Below are 16,190 nucleotides of genomic sequence, written 5' to 3' on the forward strand. Positions count from 1 at the left end.
CCACATTTGGTCTCCCTCTTCCCTCTCCCTAGCAACAGCCCAAACTTTGGGGGCATGGCCTGAGGGCCCCTCCCCCGGCTTTACTCCTGGAAACAACCCAGGACCGGCAATCCCAGAATCTCCCCCACCACACTGGTGGACCCTTGCTCATGGGGTAACTCTGTCCCCAGGGGCCCAGCCAGTTCTGGGGAGCCCAGGCTCCCCAGGGAAGGGGAGTTTGGGCAGGGAGGGGGATGAGAAAAACGCCATTTAAAAAAAAGTTAAATATTTTAAAAATATATATTTATAGATTTGTTTTCACTTCGTCTCCTCAAATAAAAAGTTCAAAATCAACTTTAAAGCAGCTGGGAGGAGAGGGGGGAAGACAAGGGGGAGAAGGGAACGCTGGTGGCTCCCTCCAACCCCAGAGCCCCTGGAGGTCCATGGGAGTGGCAAAGCAGGGCAGGTGGCCCCAGGAACCTGCCCAGTACACAGGCCCAGCTACTCAGGAGCTAAAGGGGCAGAGGGAGGTGGCATGAGGGAAGATGCTCCCATGTCCCCAGCTGGCTCCCTGAGGGGCAAGGGCGGAGCTCTTTGACCAAGCCTGTGGCAGACATAGTACTGACCTAGGGTCAGCAAGGAGGCTGGACAGAGGGCCCTAACTGCTTCCTCAGGGGAGGACACAGTGCCCAGTCCCACAGAAGGTCTGCGAGTTGGGGGAGGGGGCACCGGCCTGTTAGGTAAGTTAATACTCATGGCAAACATCAAGCCAAGCTGGCACAGGGAGTCAGAGGGGGGGAGGAGCACCCCACCATCGAAGAGAAATGGGAGGCAGAGCAGGGAGGAGGGGGGGAGGGAGGACGGGGAGGGAGGGCAGGCAGGCCCATTTCTTTGGCTGGAGTGAGAGGGCATAGTCCTGTGGCTGCCCACTCCTTCTCCCCGCCTCCCTCCTGTGGCCCGTCAACATGTGTGTAAAGAAAACGTGAAAAGGCAACAATAAATAAGTGGTGCCATCCCTTGGGCCATGTGTCCAGGGTGGCGGACGGATCATTCACTCTTGGTGCTGTGGGTGGCGTCCAGGTTCACCACCTGTAGCTCGGTGAGGTTGCTGCTGCTCCCGGTCTGCTGCCCTATCACAGCCATCTGGGAGAGAAGCGGGCATGTGAGCAAGGCAGGCTCAGGCTTCTACCTCCCTACTCCCCATCCACATACCCCCATCCCAGCTAAGGATTCTGGCCCTGACCACGTGGTAATGGGCTGCGTGGAAGGGATGAAAATGCCTGTATGTCACGCACCTGGTGAAGCTGGACTGCAGAGACAGGAATCTGCACTGTGCCAGACGGTGCGGTCAGGAACACCTGGGGAACACCACCTGCAGGGGAAACCAGGCACTCGCTCACCTGCCCGAGAGAGCCCCCCAACACTGAGGAAGGGCTGATTGAGATGCACGCGTGACTGGCAAGGCTTGGACTTCAGTGCCTGAGGGAGAACAGCCCAGTGTGTTCTCAGCCCATGGGTTGAGGGTACAAGTGGGTGTGAGGGGCCAAGTGTGCATGAGTGGACAAGGATGGCGGTGAGTGTGGGTATGTGTAAGGGAGGAGCTGGTCCTCCTTCCTTCGGCCCCACCCCTCCCCTCACCTTGCTCTTGGACCTGGCTGTGGGACACCTGCATGGTGGATGGTGCCTGAGAGAAGGCATTGAGCACGGTGAGGCTGCCGTCAGCCAGGCCCGATGTGGGGGCATACATCACCGCATGGGGACTAGGGTACATCATGTGACCGCCCACTGTTGTGGGCACGGATGACGTCATGATGGTGGCAGGCAGCGTCACTAGAAAACACAGATGTGTATCAGTGAGCTAAGAACTGGTCCCTTCTGATAAATCCCACTGACAGCTCAAGACTCTGGGGTCTCTGTGCCCAGTCCCAGGGCAGAAATTGACTGCACTGGTCCTTTATGTCTTCTCTGAACACTAAACCTCCAGCCTTTCAAAAGTATGTCTTTCGCTGTGTCCTTCACATAATCTAATAGGACTGCCCATCCACCGAACTGTCTCCAGACCCTGACACTGCAATGACCAAGAGTGAGGAAATTTGCTGTTGTTGCTGGTCCTGGGGTTTCATTGAGGGCGTACGTAGGCACTGTTCCTGAGCTGCTTTTGTGCTCAGGAACCACATGAGCCATAACTTCTCTCCCAGCTTTACTAGGGTAGTTTATTGGTGATAAGAGTCTCCGTTTCAGGGCCAGGAGTTTGGCCTAGTGGTAGAATAGTTTCCTAGTATGCACAAAGACCTGGGTTCCATTCCTTGCTACCATATATATAGAAAAAGTTGGAAGTGGTGCTGTGGCTCGAGTGATAGAGTTCTAGCTTTGAGAAAGGCCAAGGACAGTGCTCAGGCCCTGAGTTCACAGCCCAGGACCGATGGGAAAAAAAAAAAAAAAGAGTCTCGGTTTCCTGGTCAGGCTAATTTTGAACTGTGATCCTTAGATCTCAACCTCTGAGTATCTACAATGACAGGTGTGAGGCCCTGGTGCCCAGTTTATTTCATTTTTTATTTGTTCTTTTTTCTTTCTTTTTGTTGTTGTTGTTGTTGCCGGGCCTGAGGATTGAACCCAGGGCTTGAGCATGGTCCTTGGGCTTTCCTCAAGGCTAGGGCTCTACCACTTGAGCCACAGCACCACTTCCAGCTTTTTCTGTGTATGTGGTACTGAGGAATCGAACCCGGGTCTTCATGCATGCTAGCCAGTTCACCTTTTTTTTTTTTTTTGCCAGTCCTGGGCTTGAGCTCAGGGCCTGAGCACTGTCCTTGGGCTTTCTCAAGGCTAGAGCTCTACCACTTGAGCCTCAGCACCACTTCCGGCTTTTTTCTATGTATGTGGTGCCAAGGAATCGAACCCGGGTCTTCATGCATGCTAGGCAAGCACTTTAACCACTAGGCCAAACTCCCGGCCCCCCAGTTCACCTTTTACACAGGGACTTCTCCAGTATTAAACTGAATGCAGCAGTCATTGATTCTGCAGATTTCCATGCACTCTATTTAGGGTGACGCTCAAGATTCTCCATCTCCACAAGCTCAGGTAGAGCAATTTTGAGAGTGACCAAAGATAACCCAAGGGGAATTATGACTACTGGAAACCTACCACATCATATCTCACAAGCAGACCAGAGGAAATGATTTCTCCTTACTAAATTAGGAGGACATAGCCTCAGAGTTTCATAATGGCCTACCACAAGGCAAGACTCAAAACCCTACCACCCTCACCTGCCTTTCCCAGAAGCATGAAGCCAAGAGCCTCAGTGCCTTCTTCAGTGAACCCTGACCTTAGGCACGTGAGGGGCATTACTTCTTCTGCTGGACCTCATGTAGGGAGGAAAAGCAGGGAGAGGGAGGAGGATCTAAGTCATACCTGTCCCGCTGGAGGAGGTCTGGCTGAGGTCTGTGCTGCTGTCACGAGAGGGAGACGCTTGCTGTGGCGCCTGGTGCACCTGAATGGCCTGCACAGGGACCTGCTGAGCCACTGCCCCACCTACAAGACACAGTATCTTACTTGGGCTTCATCGTGCCCAGTTGTCACCTGGACCAAACATACTTGAAAACTCCATCACTGGGTCTGGCACACTGGTCCCCAACTCCCATCCCTATCTTTCCTGAAGCCAAGAAATCATGCCCTGAATCACCTCTCCAGATTCTTCCTTCTTCCTCTTCCCCCAGGCCTTGCTTCCACCTTCTTCAATTGACCCAGAAGTTGGCACTGACCCATCAAGGACATGATCTCCCTCCAGACAAGAGACAAGACAGGGAAGTACAATGTCTACTGTCCCCATGGCAATAGAGGAATAGGACTAGGCTAGATAAGGCCAGAAGGTACAGCTGCAAGTTTCAAAGACAGCAGGGGTCTCAGTAAAAAATGGGACAGATGCATCTCTCAGGCTGTGACCACTCGTCAGTCTCTTTCTCTACAGAGAAAGAGGCTGTCCTGGTGCCAGCCCTAAAACCACTCAGCATGCTCAATCTGTCTCAGGGAAGACAAATCTCTCCCTACCCATGACTCACCAGGCATGAGGGTGAAACTGGTAGGCAGCTGCATAAGTCCCCCAGAGGAGACAGGACCACTGCCTGTACTCTTCAGCACAGTCCCGTTGGCACTGCTGACAGCGCTGGGGCTGACACTAGCAGACACTGGTGCCAGGTAGTTGGTGATGGGGAAGGAGGGGCCGCTGCTGACTTGCATGGTGGTGGAGGTGCTAGGGGCTGTTTGGATGGTAGAGGTGGTACCCGGCAGGTTGGTGACTGTGAACGCTGGCTTCAGTGTATCCTATACTCGGAGTAAAGATGTGACAGTGAGCTTCCACCCTGTAGCAGCTTTGTATGAATTGAGAATCCAGACTGATATCAACGCTCCTAGGTTCAAATCCAATCTCAACCATGGATCTGCTGCTTGATACTTGGACAAGTTATGGAGCCATTGAGAATTAGGTTCCTACCTATGAAAGACAGATAAAACCTATCCCAGCTGGGTGCTGGTGGCTTAAAACTGTAACCCTAGAGGTTTGAAGCCAGCAGGGGCAGGAAAGTCCATGAGACTCTTATCTCCAATTAAATCACACACATACAAAAAATCCGGGAGTGTTGTGGCTCAAGTGGTAGCATGCTAGCCTTGAGCAAAAGGAGCTCAGGACCAGAGTTCAAGCCTCAAGACCAGCAAAAAGAAAAGCTAGAAGCAGAGCTATGGCTCAAGGACAGTGTTCAGGTCCTGAGTTCAAGCCCCAGGCCCAGGGATGGGGGAGGAAGGGAGACATACTGGTAGCCTAAGAAGACTCAAACACTTGCTGTTTTTGAAATTATGGTAGCCATCATCATAACTCCCTGAATCACTGAGTTCTGTCCCAGGGTCTGTTCTCAGCACTGGCAAAAACCATCAGTGTGACCCTGAGGATCATTTCTTCCTTTTTCTAGTCTCAGTTGCCCTCTCCTGTAATTACAAGGACTGAGCTACTATGTTCTCTTCAAAAGGAGTCTTTTAGCTCTGATTAGCCAGGCTCTGAGACAGGGATTGAGAGACCTGCAGGAAATTCAGGTTTGGGGAAAGATCTTGGAGGTTTGGCAATGAAGTACTTTATGCCAGATGCTTAAGACTTAAAAACTACCAAGGAACTTACTCATCCACCAGAATTTCCTTCAAATAAATGAATCTTACTAGTAGAGGGAGAGCCTGGGACATTGGCTCCTCAGGGAGCCTCTATTCTTGAAGGGGAAGGAGGAAACCAGGAGTTGAGAACCAAGCCACCAAGCCAAGCCACCAAGCCTAGACCCAAACGCTCAAGGGCTCAAAAAGCTTGGTGTTAGGGGCAGCCCGGGATGTTTGCTAAGCAGCAGAGCTCAAGGTCCCTGATTGGCGGAGGCGTTGCTAAGGCAAACAGTGCCGCTTCTTCCCATTGGCCAGTGGACGAAGGGCCACCCGGAAGGTGGAGCTCCCCAGACAGCGAGAGGGAGGCCCCGCCCCTTCGCCTTACTGGGTAAAGGAAGGGGGTTGGCGTAACTAAGGCCGGCAAACCTAGCAGCGGGCAAATGCACTAGCTAATGCCTAGGCCCAACATCCTGAAGGGATAAGCAGCTAGCTAGGAAGGGAGTCGGTGCCTAGCCAGATCAGTCGCCTGGGAACGCAGGACCCAGGACCCTGCTCCCTTCCTACTCTGAGGTGCCTCAGCCTGCCAAGAGGGCAGGGCTAAGCTACACCCCCGCCCCTAGCGGGGAGACAGCTGGCGGGAGGAATGCAAAGGCCCTGCCAGGCAGGCGGGCTGCAGGCGGGAGGCCGGCGTGGAGCCCGAGCCGGCCTTATATGGGCACGGAGGCCGACCGCTTATCTAGGGGGCCGGCCTCCTGTCAGGAATAGAGGATGGACACCTGCGCCCTGGGCAAAGGGACACTCACCCAGAGCCACTCCACATGGGCACCAATTTACCTGTACCTGGCTGGGGGGGGGGGAGAAGGGGCCCCTTCCCTTCCCTTCCCTCACAGAGGTGACACAAACACACCTTAGTCTCCCCACTGCTGTCAGACTCCGACACCTGGTAGGTGAGATCTGTCTCTTCAAAACCAGTAGCACTCATTCTCTGGTCTGTGGTGGGGTCTGAGCGGGGAGGAGAGTCTGGCGAGTTGAGGCAGGTCTGAATCAGGGCCTTGCCGGTCTCACTGGTGATCATGGGCTGTAGTTTGCGGGTGGCAAAGGTATACACATGGCCTGTCTCGCTGGCCACCAGCAACAGCACCTGTGTCCCTGTCAGCGTGGACAGTTCATAGGCCTGGGGGTGGGGAAGGAGATGGGCAGGTCAGCAAAACTGATCTTGACTGTCCTTAGAAGTAGGGGAGGGATTAATTACCCAGTGATCTCCAGCCCCCACTCCCTTAGGACTTTATTTCCTCTAATGACTACAGAGGGGTCCTGGGGTAACTGAAGGTGAGCTGGGAGTAGATAAACTACACCGACCTGTAGATACCCCCAGCACAGTCACACCCCCCCAGAGATGGAGTATATACCCTCAGGGGACATGTAAGGATCAGTGAGCTGTTCTCCAACACTGCTTGGAGCCTGAAGACACACACAGAGGCCCACTCCCTCCACAGTCATGGGGACGGGCTAGGTCCCTGCCACACTCAATCCTCACATCATTCTTTCTATAGGGGACCCCTTAAGCCCACCCTGTCCCAATTTTCCTCCCAGAAACAGCAAAGACCCTAACCGGTTGCCATAGCCTCACTTCTCCTCTGCAGGAGAGATAAGGAATGAACCAGGGTTCTCCCACACCTTCTCCAATGATAAGTGTCAAGGGACACTGACACAAAACTGTCTGAAGTGACTAGAGATGGGACTCTGATTAGCACCAGGTACTCTGAGGAGCCCCAGAAAGGGGACCCCAGAGACACCATCCCACTCAGCGAAGTTCCACGACCCACCTGGAAGTAGCTCCAATCTCTCCATGGGAGCAATAAAAACAGCCAGCGGATGTTCCCTACTTTGTTTCCTAGTTTCCCCCTGCCTCCCTTTTCCTCCAGCTCAAGCCAACTCCTCTCCTCATCACTTTTCACCGGATAATAGGCAGGAGAAATTTCTAGGTACCTCTACCAATCTCTCCGACGCACTGATTTGCCCTATGGCTGGAAACCCCACTGGCTCCCAAGGCAGGAGATTCTGTAAGCCAGTCTTGCCAGGAGCACGAGGTTTCCAGAGAAAGCACAGGCAAGCAAGACACATGGCCAGGGCGGGACTTGGTCCCGGCTTGCTCTTCAAAGCAGCACCAGCTCTCGGGCTCGGCACCCTCACCTGGTCCCTCACCCTGCCTGTCCCCCCCCCCCAGGTGGAGCCCACTTTCCTCCCACACATGCTCGCTCACTGTGGTCACAACAGCCTCCTCACCTGCACTACCATCTCTCCTGCCCCCCAGCTCTTCCGAGGCCCCCCGGAACAGCAGGGATCGCTGGATCTATCTGCTGGCACTGCTGCGGATGCCCACCCCTGAACTCCACTAGGGCCCCTTCTTCCCCTCCAGAGCAGGTCACTCCCACCTCGGCGCCTTTTCCCTCCTGATCCCCAGACGAGTCCCCTCTCCCCACTTTCCCCTGACGGCCCCTCCCCTTTCTCCACTCCCCGGGTACAGCAGTCCCCCCTCCTACACACCTCCTGCGGACACGCCGCCTCTCACCTCCGCCTCGCCTCTGCCCGGCTCCCGGGCTCCCCCTGCGCCTGCCCGCCCTCCCGCCCGGTCCCCGGCAGCCCGCTGGCCTCCGGGTCTGTCTGTACCTTCTTCATGATGCCTGTCTTCCTCTTGCTGAAGGTCGTGTAGCGCCGCAGCTTGTTGTCGATGAACTCCATCTTGATCTTCACGCGGCCCCGGGTCTTCTTCCCCGGCTTGGCCCCGCTCACCGCTCCGCTCACCGGCCCGTAGCCCCCGGTGGCCGCTGCCGACGCCTCGGGCCCACCGACCACCACGCCGAGTTCCATCTCGCTCAGGCTCCGCTTCAGGCCGCGCCGCTCGGCGCCCAGCTCCTCCTCCTCGCCCGACTCGGAGTCGCCCTCGCTGCCGCTGTAGAGGGCCCCCGCGGTGGGCGCCGGGGTGGTTGCTGCCGCTGCCGCAGCCTCTCGCTCTAGACGGCCCGGTGCAAGCCCGGCGCCGTTCCCGGGGACCCGGCCCCCGTTAGCTCCGCGAGTCCCGCCGCCGCCACTGCCCGGCCGCCCCGTCGGGGTCCGGTTCAGGCTGCCCCCCAGGGCTGAGCCCCGGCCCAGAGCCGCCGCGGCCCCAGCTTGGCTCGGTAACATGGCGCTCAATGCAGGAGGGCGGACGGACAGTCAGCGAGGAATCGGAGCCGCCGCCGCCGCCGCCATCGGCTTCTCGGCTCAACCCGGTACTCGCGCTGCTGCTGCTGCTGCTGCTGGTGCGGCTACCGCAGCCGTGGCCGCCGCTGCGAACCCGGGGCCCCTGCACGCCCGGGCCGACCTGGGCCCTCACTTTCCTGCCCCTGTGGCCCGGGTTGCCCCAGGCCGGGCGCAGCGCCCCCTGTCCGTCTGCTAGGGCGGCGCGCCCGGCGGCCGTCAGCGTCCCCCGGGGGGCAGGGGCTGCTGGCCGCGGCCGAGACAGCGGGTGGAGGGGGCCGGGACCACGCGCTGGCGGCGGAGGGATCCCCCGACCCTTCCCCCCATATAAAGAGATACAATGTTTCCTTTTATGGCGAGGCCGCTCCTTATATGGTGAGCCCCAGTGCCCCCGCCCCATTGGTCGGTGGTTTCGGCACCTCCGCTCTCTATTGGCCCGAAGGGAGAGCTCATTTGCATGAACATACCGAACTTGCTGCTGTCATCCCGCGTCAGAACGCGATTCCGAGGTGGGAGGAGCCCATCCTCTTAAAGGAGCCGGAGGGAGCCGGCACCGCTCCGCCCCCCGAGCCCGAAAATGGTGAAGAACTGGGAGGGACTAGCGAAGAGGAAGTCTGGGCAGACCGGAGTACAGTCCCGAGGAGGGGGCCGAGCTAAAGACAAACTCTGGCCAAGCCCGAGTTTCCTAGGGGGTTTGCGACTGCGGACGAAAGGGAGCTAAAGAAAAACACTTGGCAACCCCCGGAGTTTATTGGGGGTTTGCAACAGAAGAGAAGATAGAAGGTTCCATTATTCCGCGAAGGAGTTCAGGGATTGACAGGAACACTTCTCCACCCCTTCCTAAGGATCGAAGGGGGCCTGAGGCCATCCAGGGACTCCGCTTCTGCCCTTCGCTCCCACCCCCTTCCTTTCTCTCCCCTCTTAAGAGATCAACAGTTTCCCACCAGTCTGGCACCCAGGTCCTCATTCATCATCCTACACTCGAGGGCGGGAAGGGGGGGGGTGTCTTTGGCAGACTTACATCTGGAAAAGGCCCGGGGAGAGAGACCAGACCGTCGTTCTCGGGTCCCTGGTGGGGGCTGGGAGGAGAGATGGAGATCAGTGAAGACTTCCAGCTGCTGGCTGGGCTGGGAGAGGGGGTGGTCCCCGAGGATAAAGCACACCCCACAGCCAGTGAAAGGCCTGAAAAGTGCAGCCCGATGGGAAAGTTCAAGGAAGCCGCATATGCATGCGAGCATGCGCCCTGCCAAGGAGCGCACATGAGACAGAGAAAAGGGGGGGGGGAGGAAGTTAGGACAAGGGTGATACAAAGCTTAGGGTCTGGGTCTAGGCCTTTGTGTCTGGGCCGTGGAAATATTTGATTTCCGTGTTACCCAAATCATTCAAATCTGAAATCTGTCTCTTGTTAAATCATGTGCCTGGTAACAACGACTTGATCCCAGATCACCATTCCGGGTCATCAATGTTTGGTACCTATCCCTCCAGATTCGATTCAGATTTCATAAGATAAAAGAGTAAAGCATGCAGCTAAGCGGTCAGTGAGTAGTTAATAGGAGCTACCTAGGGTAAATTACTTCATTCCAGAGATTACTTCAGCGATGAAGTTACTTCATCTTCTATCCCCTTAAACACAGTGGGTGTGTTTAAGGATAATGTGTGGAGAGGATAATGTTTCCTGTCTTAACTCTTGTTAAGATTAAATAAAGCACTTGGTTGTGACTTATTCATGGGTACTGACTGACACCAAGTTAGCATTTAAAGTAATACATTAATGGGTATTACAGAAGTCAGGCCAAACACCTTCACGGAATATATTGTTGCATAAAAGTTTTGCAGCATTTAAAAAGTTGAACTCAGGACCTATGATGTACTAGGAAAGTGTTGAACCAAGTGTCCTAGCCCTTTTGCTTGTTTTTTTGTTCTCGTTGTTATTTGCTTGTTTGAGATAAGGGGCTTACTAATTTTGTCCAGACCTGACTGAGGCTGGCATTGAAGTCACCATGCTCTCTCTTGCTTCCACCTTGAGTAGCTGGGCACAATGGCACACAGGAAGATGTATGTGCATAGGTTCTACACAAATACATCATCTCACTTCAGGGATTTGAGAACAAATTTTTTTTTTCTGGTGGCCTCAGAGTTTGAACCCAGGGCCTTATGGCATGCTGAGCAAACAGTCTGCCACTAAGCTACACTTCTGCCCTAGCATGTGCAGATTCCTATCTACAGGTGAGGGGTGATGGGTCCTGGAACCAATAACCCAGGGAGGATGTGCATATACTCTCTTTACTATGTGACTGCAGTATCTGCTATTGGTGATGACATTTAGTTTCTCCACATGACTTCTTTTGGCCAATAAAGTGTTACCAGACTTGCATGGTATGGCCCGACCTCCTGTTGTTTCTGTCTGTGAATAAGAGCATGCGTGTTCCAGTGTGGGAGATCACAAAGGTAAGAGGATGAGGGGCTGGAGGTCCCCGAGCAATGACACCAAGTATATCTTTCTACTCAGGTCCATCCGTCTACTTCATTCGTGTTCCTCCAAGAGTCTTTTTTCTTGGTGAGATGATAATTGAACCCATGGCCTTGAGAATAATAGACAAGTGGTCTACAATTGAACCATATTCCCAGCCCTTTCCCAGAGTTTGTCCTCTTTGTGGTTGTTTTTAGACAGGGTTTAGCTATACCGCCTAGATCAGTCTGGAATTTTTTTTTTTTGGCTTTTGGTGGAAATTGAACTCAGGGCCTAGGTGCTGTCCCTGAGCAATTCTGCTCAAGACCTCTACCACTTTGAATCATAGCCTTACTTCTAGTCTTCTGATAGTTAATTAGCGGTAAGAGTCTCATAGACTTTCCTGCCTGGGCTGACTTTGAACTACAATCTTCATACCTCAGTCTCCTGAGTGGCCAAGATTACAGGCGTGAGCCACCAGTGGCTGGTTTAGTCTGGAACTCTTGATCTTCCTGCCTCTGCCTCCCAAGTGCTGGGAGTACAAGCACCTTATTAATAGACTTCTAAAGGGACTGACAGCTGGATTCTGTCATCAATCCCGCCTCTAATCCTACTCTCACTTCTCTCATCATACCTCCTTACCTGATCATGAGGACCAGGCCAGTCAGCAGCTAGCAGCTGGCAGCTCTCAAAAGGCTGCAAAGGCAGGATCATATCTCAACCATCTATGTACTGGAGGGAGGGACCAGGATCTTTCTACTAGGCAGTCCCCCCGAAGCCCACCAGAGTCCATAAAGGCCCAGGGCCCCTTCTAACCAGTGAGGAAAAATACGGAACATTTGTGAACAAAAGTACAGAATGAATCTCAAAAAACAGATTGTTTAAAAAAAAAAAAAAGGCTTCTTTATTGAGAGCAGCGAGTGTAAAAAAAAAACCCCACAAACAAACAAACAAACAAACAACAAAAGTGAGAGGCAGAGATGGCCCATTTCCCCATCTCCCTAGAGCCACCCCTGTGACCCATGCCCACCCACCCCACGCTGCAATTATATATAAAAGCCGCCCACGGTGCATACAATACAAAAAGGGCGGGTTATATAGTGTCAAAAGCTCCTGAAAACTCCTTCATCTGCCAGGCACTTAGGATGAGGAAAGGAGGGAAGGCCTAGCTCTGGATTCGTGTGCACAAGCCACAAGGGGGAGGACTCACTTGCTGTATCCTCCACAATCCTGGTCTAGACTCCCAGGTAGGCCCATTGGCCTTGTATGTCCAGAGCTAGCCTGGTACTTGAGTATATTAAGGAACTCCCCAAACCCAGCTCATCCCCAGCCTAGCCTTCCTCCTTAGGCAAAGTTGGCAGATAAGTGGTAGAGCTGGACTTGGCCAAAAGGAAAAAGGTCAAGAAATTCTGACCTGGCCAGAAATTGGGGTTACCTGAGGCTCCCAAATTGTCCCTGATGAGGGAAGGGGTGGCAGAGAAAGATGCCCAGCCCAAGGCTAGCCTAGTAACCCAGTCTGGGTCAGAAATGGCCTGCCCAAGGGCTGAAGGGGAGGAAGAGAAAAGCCCAGGCACTGCCCAGACCTCAGCACCACTGGCTGTGCTTGGCAGGAACCCTGGGACCAAGGAGGAAGACAGGGATCCTGCCCATCATGCTCCAGGCTCCCCATTAGGTGTCCTGAGGCACAGCCTACTGGGCTCCCCCCTCACAGCTTGCTGTCTGCTGGGCCGTCTCCCAGGGCATTGGTGATCTCACTGAAGGAGGGCCGGTCCTTGGGGCTAAGGGCCCAGCAACGCTGCATCAGCCTGTACAACTTTGAAGGACAGCCCTCAGGCTGCTGGAGTCGAGCCTTCCCAGCCTGCAAATCTGTAGGGAAGACAGAAGACAGAGTCAGGCCAAACACTTAATGACCTGACTGATACCCCATGAAGCCTAAAGATCCCACAAGCAGCAGGGTGATCTGAGGAGAGCTGGCCAGCAACAGGTGGGCCCTGAAAGAATCTTCTGGGGCCGGGAGCATGGCCTAACAGTAATGTGTTCACCTAGCACGTACAAAGCCCTGGGTTTGAGTCTCTGGAGCCACATATACAGAACAAGCCAGAAATGGCACTGTGGCTCAAGTGGCAGAGTGCTAGCCTTGAGCAAAAAGTATCCAATGACAGCGCCAAGGTTCTGAGTTCAAGCCCCAGGACTGGCACAAAAACAAAAAAAAGAATCTTCTAACCAAATGGGGGTGACTCTTCTCCCTCAGCTCACTCTTGTTCATAGATGAGGTTCATGCAGGAGTTGAGGCCAGAGATTAGAGCAGCTGGGACAGGACTATTGGCCAACCATCATGAAAGCTTTCCTGTATCTTTTTTTTAAGTTCTTGTAAAAGTGATGTACAGAAGGTCTACAGTTACATAAGTCAGGTAAAGAGCACATTTCTTTTTGGACAATGTAACCCCTTCCTTTGCTCTCCCTCAGTATTTTCCTTTTGTTCCCACCTACAAGTTGTATAGTTCTTTTTCAACATAGTATCTAGTGAGTACCACTCTTTTTTTTTTCCTCGCAGTACTGGGATTGTTAGCAAGCCATTTGCTTCTGAGCTATATATCTCAGCCCAAATTTCAGTGTTTCTAGAAATGGAGTGACCATAGCTATGTATCTCCTAAATACCAGTGCAAGTGTGTGTGTGTGTGTGTGTGTGTGTGTGTGATCTAGAATCATCCCTTGGAAACACCAGTGCCTACCTGCCAGCACTTCATCGTCTGCCTGACCTCCATGGGGCATCTCTCCGTGGGTAAACACTTCCCACATCAGCACACCAAAAGCCCAGACATCAGACTTGGTAGAGAAGTCTCCCTCCAGGATGGCCTCGGGGGACATCCAGCGCAGAGGCACCCAGGCCTGGCGAAAGTGGTAGTATTCACTGCAATAGAGACACAACATGAGAGGGAAGTGCAAGGGATGGTGGCCTGGAGGCCAGGCTTACTCCATTCTTAGGCCTCTTTGGAGCTGGGTCTGCATGGAGACGCGTGTCCTGTTCTAGCTTTGACCAGCGATCCTCAGATCTGTCTCTTGAGTAGCTAGGATTACAGCCGTGAGCCACTAGGGCCCAACTATCCTTCGTCACCACTAAAGAAAATGTAGGCATCGGGGCCTTGAACCTACTACCAGAAGCCTGCTGCACCTTGGGTTAGAGGAAAGGCACCATCCCCGCCGACCCCTCCAGTGTCAGACTAAGTGGGCATCCACTCTTTGTTACACCCTTCCAAACCACATCCACCCTCATCCCCTCACCCTCGGTGAAGGAGTGGAGACCCACACATAGGCTCTTCTACCTGTTGTACACATCCTTGCTGAGACCCAGGGCCGACACCTTCACCTGTCTCTGGGCACTGACTAGGCAGTTGCGAGCAGCTAAGTCCTTGTGCACGAATCGATTGTTGGATAGGTGCTCCATGCCCAGGGCCACCTGGGTACACAGGGCGACCTGGAGAGAGAAAGGGGACTGTCAGCACAGCCCAAGGCTGGGGTCAGGGTCACCATACCTGACACAGTTTCCTAATCCAGGCTCATGCGTGTAATTCTAGCTACTCAGGAGGCTGAGATCTGAGAGTTGCAGTTTAAAGCCAACTTGGGCAGGAAAACTGGTAAGACTCACCTCTAGTGAATCAGCAAAAAGCCAGAAGTCAAAGTGTGGCACAAGTGGCATAAAAGTCTATCTCAGGATTCTGAAGGGAGAAGTCACCAACCACATAATGCAATCATGGAGGGTAAAGGTAAGAACTTGGCCAGTGGCCAGGATCACAGGTGATCAAATACAAACCAAGACCTAATGTCATGTTGCTTTGTACACATCCCACCGCAAATGTTCAAGTCTGTCTTTAGTTTATCTTCAGTGATTCACAAAAAAAAAAAACCCAGCCAACCAACCAAACAAACAAAAAAACCCCACACATTACTATGCTTATAGACATAAAAATAGAGCAGGACAAGCTGGGCTAAGATCTGAGGATCATGGTTCGAAGCCAGCCTGGTCAGGAAAGTTCATGAGACTATTATGTTCAATGAATTACTCAGAAAAAGCCAGACATGCGCTGTGACAGAAAGAAAGAAAAGAAGAAAGAAAGAAAGGATGGAAGGAAGGAAGGAAGGAAGGGAGGGAGGGAGGGAGGGAGGGAGGGAGGGAGGAAGAAAAAACCAATGGGGTAAAATATAAACAATTCAATCCAGAGAAAGATTTATAAGATATTCTCAAACCATGGGCCGGGAGTTTGGTCTTGTGGTAGAGTGCTTGCTTAGCATGCACGAAAAACAGGGTTCGATTCCTCCGTTCCACATACGCAGAAAAAGCCAGAAGTGGTGCTGTGGCTCAAGTGCTAGAGCTCTAGCATTGAGAAAGCCCAAGGGCAGTGCTCAAGCCCTGAGTTCAAGCCCCAGGGCTGGCAAAAATATAAATAAATAAAGATATTCTCAAATCATTCTTTTTTGTCCAGTCCTGGGGCTTGAACTCAGGGCCTGGGCACTGTCCTTGAACTTTCTAAAGGCTAGCGTTCTACCATTTGAGACACAGCACCACTTTTGACTTTTTTCTGTGTATGTAGTACTGTGGAATGGAACCCGGGTCTTCATGCATGCTAGGCAAGCACTCTCTCCACACTCTTGGCCCTCAAACCATTCTTTTGTTTTGTTATTTTTTTTGTTGTTGTTTTGTTTTGTTTTGCCAGTCGTGGGCTTGAGCTCAGGGCCTGAGCACTGTCCTTGGGCTTTCTCAAGGCTAGAGCTCTACCACTTGAGCCTCAGCACCACTTCCAGCTTTTTTTTCTATGTGTGTGGTACCGAGGAATCGAACCCGGGTCTTCATGCATGCTACGCAAGCACTTTAACCACTAGGCCAAACTCCCGGCCCCACCCCTCAAACCATTCTTATAACTTCTTTTTGTTTGTTCGTGCTGAGCCACACCTTCAGGCCTCTTATACTCTTTAAAGTACAAAACTAAAACTTGCTGCACATGCTGGACATGGTGGCTCACACTTACATTCCTAGCTAGTCAAGGAGGCTGACATCTGAGGATCACAATTCACAGCCAGCCAGGGAAGCAAAGTCTGAGACTCTTTTATCTCCAATTACTCACCTAAAAGCCACAAGTGGAGCTGTGGCTTAAGTGGTAGAGTGGTAAAATGGTAGCCTTGAGTGGAAAAAGGGACAGTGTTCTAACCCTAAGTTCAAGCCTCAGTTCTAGCACCCCCAAACACACATGCACGCACGCATGCACACATACACGCACGCACGCAACGTGGGGGAAAATTTTACCCTTTTGCTGTATTACCTTTCAAAACAAAGGGAACAAGGAGAGGAATTTTAAAAAGGGGGGATCAGGACCAGGAGTTTGGCCTAGTGGTAGAG

The 16,190-nt window shown here is 53.0% G+C and overlaps 2 protein-coding genes across 2 annotated transcripts in view; both read right to left on the reverse strand.

The window, feature by feature from the left end:
• Positions 1-8,718, reverse strand: Srf (serum response factor). The gene is made up of 7 exons (XM_090355615.1): positions 7,780-8,718; positions 6,017-6,283; positions 4,035-4,296; positions 3,388-3,507; positions 1,618-1,809; positions 1,275-1,351; positions 1-1,122 (listed from the first exon to the last, which is right to left on the reverse strand). The coding sequence occupies exons 1-7, from the start codon at positions 8,293-8,295 to the stop codon at positions 1,027-1,029; spliced, it is 1,530 nt and encodes a 509-aa protein (XP_090211741.1). The 5' UTR covers positions 8,296-8,718; the 3' UTR covers positions 1-1,026.
• Positions 8,719-11,678: 2,960 nt separating this feature from the next.
• The window catches only part of Ptk7 (protein tyrosine kinase 7 (inactive)), a 56,630-nt gene continuing 52,118 nt past the window's right edge, over positions 11,679-16,190 (reverse strand). The window contains exons 18-20 of the mRNA XM_090355616.1: positions 14,122-14,273; positions 13,531-13,709; positions 11,679-12,664 (exon numbers count right to left, since the gene is read on the reverse strand). Coding sequence (XP_090211742.1) covers positions 12,504-12,664; positions 13,531-13,709; positions 14,122-14,273 — 492 coding nt within the window. The 3' untranslated portion in view covers positions 11,679-12,503. The remainder of the gene's footprint in view (positions 12,665-13,530; positions 13,710-14,121; positions 14,274-16,190) is intronic.

The sequence above is a fragment of the Megascapheus bottae genome, chromosome 22, assembly GCF_031878675.1.
Source record: "Megascapheus bottae isolate mThoBot1 chromosome 22, mThoBot2.hap1, whole genome shotgun sequence".
NCBI classification, from domain to species: domain Eukaryota; kingdom Metazoa; phylum Chordata; class Mammalia; order Rodentia; family Geomyidae; genus Megascapheus; species Megascapheus bottae.